This window comes from Aegilops tauschii, chromosome 7 (assembly GCF_002575655.3).
Source record: "Aegilops tauschii subsp. strangulata cultivar AL8/78 chromosome 7, Aet v6.0, whole genome shotgun sequence".
Taxonomy (NCBI): Eukaryota; Viridiplantae; Streptophyta; class Magnoliopsida; order Poales; family Poaceae; genus Aegilops; species Aegilops tauschii.
This window is the reverse complement of record NC_053041.3, coordinates 573,575,746-573,583,077: the sequence shown is the minus strand read 5'-3', so window position 1 is coordinate 573,583,077 and position 7,332 is coordinate 573,575,746. Positions and strand designations below refer to the sequence as shown.

The 7,332-nt window shown below is 50.0% G+C and overlaps 1 protein-coding gene across 7 annotated transcripts; it reads left to right on the top strand.

Moving 5' to 3' along the window:
• Nucleotides 1-764: 764 nt before the first annotated feature.
• On the top strand, nt 765-7,332 carry LOC109761819 (uncharacterized). Of its 7 annotated transcripts, XR_005762432.2 has the most exons (5): nt 765-1,224; nt 1,325-1,399; nt 1,935-4,645; nt 4,931-5,436; nt 6,971-7,332. XR_005762432.2 is itself a non-coding variant. In XM_073505219.1 (3 exons), exons 2-3 carry the CDS (start codon nt 1,397-1,399, stop codon nt 4,428-4,430), a joined length of 2,499 nt encoding a protein of 832 aa, XP_073361320.1. In that variant the 5' UTR covers nt 765-1,224; nt 1,333-1,396; the 3' UTR covers nt 4,431-4,735. The 7 variants fall into 7 exon arrangements, 2 of the variants coding, with proteins under 2 accessions (XP_073361320.1, XP_020176235.1); XR_005762433.2 differs by lacking the exon at nt 6,971-7,332 and having other exon boundaries at nt 1,333-1,399; nt 4,931-5,586; XR_002232588.3 differs by lacking the exon at nt 6,971-7,332 and having other exon boundaries at nt 1,935-4,611; nt 4,931-5,586.

The following is a 7,332-nucleotide window of genomic DNA, read 5'->3' as shown; positions in this document are numbered from 1 at the left end:
AGAGCTCCTTCCTTTTCCCAACACATCACCACCACCAGAGGGCACATAAGCGATGCCTCAGACAGCTCAAGGAAGGTGGTGGCAGGATAGAGGATTGAGAGGGAGGAGGAGGAAGCCGCCGCCGCGCTCTGTTCTGTAAACTCGAAGGAATTGGGTGGGGTGGGGGAGGGCCAGCGCGCGGCCGTTTCAAAGTCACAGTGCTACGCCTACGAGCTAGGCGTTGCACATTACATGTGCATCGCCCGGAACCAAGGCGCTGCACTGCTCGGTGCGGGGCTCAGCTGTGCCACGCTGGCCAGGTGTGCAAAGCCTGATAGCTAGGCGCTGCACAAAAGGGTCAGCTGGATGAAATTTTTTCAAACACAGTTTAGTTTGTGATTTCTTTTTGTCCTCGGGTCAATTTTGTCGTTTTTGCCGACTTCCTTCCGGTGGGGCTGTCATCCAATACAAGCCGGGTCCACAGTCAGTCTCATGTGCATAGGGGTCCATCTGCCAGCAACACAATAGTGTATCTGTTGTCAAGCTTAACAGTACATCCTCTGTAAACTAATAGAAGAGCACGAACAGGCCGCATGCGGCCATAACAGGCTTTAGCGCAGCACACAGAAACTGGGCCGGAAAATTGCGTGAGGCCCGCAACGGCGCAAGCGCATTGAGCGGCGCGAGGTCGGCCCGGCCGGTCGATCCAATCGGACGGTTGACGTTCGTCCCTGCCCGAGCAAAGTCGCCGTGGTGTCGCCGTGTCGGCTGAGTTCCTTCTCCGCCGTCGCATCGCATCTGAGACTCGAGAGTGTGTGTGTGTGTGTGTGTGTGTGTCTGACCATTCGTCGGCCTCAATCGCCGGACGACGCCTTCCTTGCTGTTCACCTTCAGCTCCCCCGAGCCGACGCCCGGGTAACTAACCACGGCGGTGCTGCGGCCGTCCAGGCCATCCCCGGCCACATCGCATTAGATGAAACGAGCTGCTGCCCGCGGTCCTTCCCAATCCCAACGCTAGCTCCCCACCTCTGATTGGAGACAGCTGCTGGCTTCTGGGAGGGAGTGCTCCTGCTCCTGCTGCGGCCTCACTGGTTCTCCTCCTTGCCGCCATCACCGGCGGCGGCGTTGGCTGACGTAGCTTCCGAAGCTCCGCCGTCACCCGCATCTGGTGCTCCAGCTGGCGAGATCCCCAAGACAAGCCTTGGGCACGTCGATCCCGTTGCAGCGCAGCGGCCGGCGAAGCAGGTGATCCTCGCCTGAGTGCGCGTCCATCCAACTCTCCTCAGTATCCAGGAGTGTTTCTTTCAAAGCCAAATCGCCCACATTTTGTAATCGAGTTTTCCAGATTTGCAGCTGCTGGCTGCAACAGGGAAGCTCGGCTCAGCCTCAGCTCGACCAGCAACTGTGGAGCAGAAACATGGTACGCTACTATCACCAAAACTTATTTTCTCTTGTGGATGCAGAATCTCTCGGTCTGCTAACCTGCGATGGACTATTTTAAGTGTATTACCTGATTTGCATCCAGAGAAATCACGGACGACGCTCAGCTTTCATGTTAATTTTGCTTTTTAGACCGTGCTTTCAGGCCACCTACCAGGACCTCGTGAACTTTTGTCTGTGTTTTAGCGAGCCACTCAAATAAGTAATGCATCCTTTTTAAAATTTTGGAGTGATTCGATTGATTGAACATTCACATCAAGATTTGAGATTCATTTTCAGTCTGCAGCTCTAGACAGCATTTGGCAATAGAAATGAGTTTGGAATCTGATTATGGCTGATTCCTATTCAACAAGAGCCTAATTTAGCAGATCCAAAATTTGCTATTAATGGACATGTCTTTCACACTGGGAAATATAATATGACAAGAGTGGCCGTGATTCCTACATCTACTATTAGTGAAGTATAATTGTGTTTGAGTTTGCATCCATGCTCACAACTGGTCATCATGTTTAAAGGTGGATTACCGCCGCATGGGGAATATGGAGCAGCACTACTCGCGGAATGCAACATCAACAACATCCTTCCTGCACCAGCTGAGAGATCTGTGGAAGAGCCCAAGGGGGACAGTACTTCGTGTAGAGGCTTTGGCACTGGCGGCTATTGCCTTCTCTTTCTTGCTTGTTGCATTGGGAGCCTGCCGCCGTTGGTCTAAGCGCTGGATCATCCAAAAAGGCTTCTTGGCTGCAAACGTGTTATCTATATCTCTTGGGACATACAGTATTGGTCTAATGCAATCCTCTTCGGTGAAGAGCGAAATGTATCCCGTATGGGCTGTGTCCTTGCTCACCCTCTTCGGCTGCGTCGACCCAGTTACTTCCTACAACGGCCTTGACTACAAGGGCCCACTCTCAAAGATGATATTTCAGCTCTGCCTATATTGTGGATATGTCCTGCTGATGAGTATCTCAACCATCTCCAGTGATGTTGCTAACATAGCCATCGGTGTGCTGTCTGCTGTCAACTTTTTCAAGGGCTTTCATAGGTCGTTGGCGCTTGTGCTGCCAAGAAGAATGCGAAAAATGATAAGGCACCTTAAATCTGATGCCGAAACAAATGCTATATCAGATCTTGATGATTATGACTACGCAATAGTATCAGACTTGGTAGTTGATTTCCCCCTAGACATGGATGACTCAAAGAAGAGCTTTTATTCAATATTAGCGCGTGATGGAGTTTTGAGGAATAATATCAGTTTGAGCTGCGAAGACATGGTTAAGCTACGGATAAATGTCGGTGACTGTCATGATGTGTGCACTGCCTTCGCTCTGTCTCATTTGTTGCAACGGCATTTCATTGGATTGAGTGACGCTTCGGAAAGGAAGAACGATATGTCATATCAGATTGCTTCAGACTTCAATCGAGCCTTTAAGGTGATTGAGGTTGAGCTGGCTTTTCTATACGATATCTTCTTCACGGGTAATGCATTCCTTCACTACTATCAAGCAAAGACTGCTAGTTTCTGGGCATTCGCTTCATTCATCGGGATATGTTTTGTTGGGGTGGCGGCTGCCATCCCTGGGACAATGACTAGCCGCCATAGTGCTTCTCTTGGTCCTGGTGCTGGCACCATCACGACAGCAGATCTCACCGTTACTCTTGTCATATTGGTGTCCCTGGCTCTGTTGCAATTGTTGCAACTAATCCGGTGCTGGACATCAAATTGGGCGAGAGTTGCATTTGCCTGTGAGCACGCCAGGAACATGCAGAAAGGAACCAGACAGCCGCTATGGTGGATGAGATTGAAAGGGTTTCTAGTCACCAGGATTAATTGGTTTGACAAATACCTGTGGCAAGATAAGCTCGGCCAGCATTCAGTAATTGAAGCGAGCAGCAGGAAAGAAGGCAAGCTGTTATTCAGCCGGAGTGGCCGTCTTTATGTGAAGTGTGCTCGCTTTCTTCGGATGGTTGGATTGCAGTACGTTGGAGAGGTGCTTTGGGAACTGGTGGGCAGCGACAGTAGCACAGGGCCTGCTGTTAGGTTGCACCCCGATGTGAAGGGCTCCATCGCCGAGTTCCTTGGTCGGGTTCATAATGATACGATAGGGGAGAGTTGGTCGTCCTTGTTTGTTGCTAATGGAGTAGATGAATGGCACCTTCCCCATTGGCATTTCGACAATCCTGCAGCTGCAGAACAGCTCTCATATTGCTGTTTGTACACACGTTCTGTTATGATGTGGCATGTTGCGACATGCTACTGCGAACTAGCAGAGCAGGCGAAGCAGAAGGAGCGCACAGGGGCAGAAGAAAAGAGTCGGCGCGTGGCCCTAGCTCTGTCCAAGTATTGCGCCCACTTGCTGGTGTCAGCGCCGGAGTTGCTACCTGGGACGCTTCAGAAAAGGAAAGGAACATATGATGGCGTTGCGTCGGAAGCAAGGAGAGTTCTGCAAGGGGCCAAAGACAAGCTTGAGGCAATGCGAAGCGAACCCTATATCGATCTCGACAGCCCTAGCAGCATCTTCTGGGACGGTGTTCGTCTTGCAAAGCAACTCTTTTGTGGGGACGTTGGGGATCCCTGGAAGCTGCTGGAAGTTTTCTGGGTCCAGGCGTTGCTCTACGCCGCGCCGTATGGCGACGTGGAGGTGCATATGCAGCATCTCTCGCAGGGTGGCGAGCTCATCACCCATCTCTGGGCATTGTTGTACCACGCCCACATCTACAGCTGGAAAACTGTAGAGAGATGGGGAGGGAAGCCAATGAAGTTGGAGACCGAGGAGGTAGAAGAGAATCCCAAGGATGGAGGACAGTTCAAGGGTGACCAGCTTAATACCTGCTCAAAAGCAGAGGATAATCCGAGTAGTTCAATTCCTCTTCAAAGTGCCACCGACATAGAAGAGAACTCCATGGACATGGATTCCGAGGTTGAGATCGAGGATGACATCAGTTCCTGTTCAAAAGATGATAATCCGAATAGGATTTCAATTCCTGTTCAAGCTGACATTCGATGGATGTAGGACAGACAGACTGAGAGGACTTTAGTTCCTGTTTACAGTGGCTCAGGACCAGCGAATCAGTTCGAGCGCAGGACGCAGCTGGGTCACCTGAGCCCTTGTAAACAGTAACTAAAATCCTCCTCCGTCTGGTCACCTGAGACCTTTCCAGTCTTCTAAGTAATGTTTTCTCTCAGATTTTAAGGTACTCCCAAATGAATATGGACCATCCGTCGGAGGTAATAGGTCGCCAATATAATTAATGTATTTAAGTGATCTTCAATTTGAAAAGTTAGGATGCTTAAGATTAAGGGGCTTAAGCGTTTCTACACCTGTTTTGAAGCGAAATGGTGATTTTACCCTCGTTTTTTTTAAAACTTTGTGATTTTACCCCTACAATTTCAAAACGAAAGCAGACTTTACCCCTGCTCTGTGAAGTCCCTGTAGGGACCAAATGACAACTTTGCCCATTCGTTTTTACCCCTGTTTTATTCTGATATTTGTGTTTTTACCCCTATTTCTAGACAAAGGACAGCTGATGGGGAAGGACTCGCTGCCGCCAGGCCGGAAGTGGACGTCGTCGCCGCTGCTCGGAGGAAGAAGGGCTCGCCGTCGTCGTCGGGGAAGGAGCTGCCGTGGAAGGTGTGGCTAGGAGCGCCCAGGGCGAGCCACACCACCGCTGGGGGCACCATCCGTGCGAGGCGAGATTGCATGGGGAAGGCTGCGCTGCCGCCGCAAGGACCATCACCGCCTCCTAGGGCCATCAACGCCATCACTGGAGGGAGGGACGGGGACGGCGGCGGCGCGGCGGTGGAATCTTCGACCAGACGGAGGGACGCCACCGCCTCTGGAGTTAAAGGCCCGTCATCACCGTGGATGCAAGGAGCCCTCGTCGGCGCCGTCGGTGGTGAGGAGGCCGCGGGCACCCGCGCGGTGCCCCTGTCACCGCGGGGCGCGAACCGTGGGGGGGAGGGGGAGGGCGACGAGGAGGGAGAGCCGCGGCCCCTGGTCCTGCCTTGGTCTTTCCATGGTACGCAATTGGGAGATCGATTATTCTTGCCCAGATTTCAAAAGTGTAGAGCTCAATGGACGATGGTTTGGTGTATCCATCATACAGAGCGATGATCAATTCCCGTTTGGTTGCACGCATGGCCAATCTTCGATGAGGTATTTGGGAATACTGATTCACTATCGGCGTCTCACTATTGCGGAGTGGAAGCATGTAGAGAAGCGTCTAGAGAAACGGTTGAGTAGTTGGAGCAGCCATTGAGTCGGCGGGCGATTATGCTAACCTGTTTGGTTGCATGCATGGCCAATTCCCGATGAGGTATTTGGGAATACCGATTCACTATCGGCGTCTCACTATTGCGGAGTGGAAGCATGTAGAGGAGTGTCTAGAGAAACGGTTGAGCAGTTGGAAAGGAAAGATGCTCTCAGTTGGGGGATGGTTGGTTTTGATTAACTTTGTCCTCACAAATATGGTTCTCTATATACTTTCTTTCTTCCAACTACCAAAAGGGGTCTTGCAAAGATTGGACTATTTTAGATCCAGATTCTTTTGGCAAGGAGACGGGGAAAAGAAAAAATACAGACTGGCCAAATGGAGTGTGGTTTGTAGACCAAAAGACCAAGGTGGCCTTGGAATTCATGACCTACAGGTCAAGAATGAGGCCCTACTTAGTAAATGGTTGTTCAAACTATTTACTGAGGATGGTGTTTGGCAAACCATGCTACGCAACAAGTATTTAGGCCAAAAGGCGGTGTCTCAGGCATATTGGAAACCTGGAGACTCTTACTTTTGGGCTGGCCTAATGGCGGCAAAGAAACATCTTTTTTGCTTTGGGTCTTTCGCGGTAAAGGACGGGTCAGAGATTCATTTCTAGGAAGACATCTGGCTAGGCAATGCCAGTCTTCGAGAACAATATCCATCCTTGTACATCATTGCTCGCGAGAAGAAATACTATTGCGCAGGTGCTCAGTTCATCCCCGCCGAATATTTCGTTCAGGCGGGATTTGATTGGGCCTCGCCTTACGTCATGGCATAATCTATTGTCCAAGCTGGATTCGATTAACCTGACACAAGGTCGAGATGTGTTTCGCTGGAACCTTACTACATCGGGGTCTTTCACAGTAGACTTCATGTATCGTGCACTCACGCATTCTAAGGTACCGGTGAATAATAATAAGAAACTATGGAAGTCGAAGATTCCACTAAAGGTCAAAATCTTCATGTGGTATCTTCGTAGGGGGGTTGTGCTAACCAAAGACAACCTCGTACGACGCAACTGGCAAGGGAGTAAGAAGTGTTGTTTTTGTACTCATGACGAGACAATCAAACACCTCTTTTTTCAATGCAAGTTTGCACGTTCTACGTGGTCAGTGATTCAAATAGCGTCAAATTTGTATCCGCCCACAAGTGTTACCAATATTTTTGGTCATTGGTTGGACGGTATTCCAAATAGGTTCAAAACGCTAATAAGGGTGGGGCGTATGCGTTAATGTGGTCGCTATGGCTATGTAGAAATGATTTGGTTTTTAATGACAAAAATGCTTCTCCTCTACAGGTTATTTTCCGGTGTACGCACTCGCTTCGTACGTGGTCTATACTACAGCGAGCGGAGTACCAACCGTTGTTCAAGGCGGTGTGTACGCGATTGGAGCAGGTGGCTACGGAGGTTTTTTCCCAACATGGGTGGCAGCATAACCTCCGGGTTGACCCACCACCACTTTCGACATAGGCATATATAGTGTCGGTCTATAGGACTCTACTGTTGCCGTTTTGTCGATTTTGATTCTTTTCTTTCTGTCAAACTTTTTAGAATTGGCTGTGTGCTCTTAGTTATGCAGAGGTCGGGTGTCACTCATAATGCTTTGTATCCGCTTGATGCTACATTTTTGAGTTAATAAAACGCCCTTTATCGAAAAA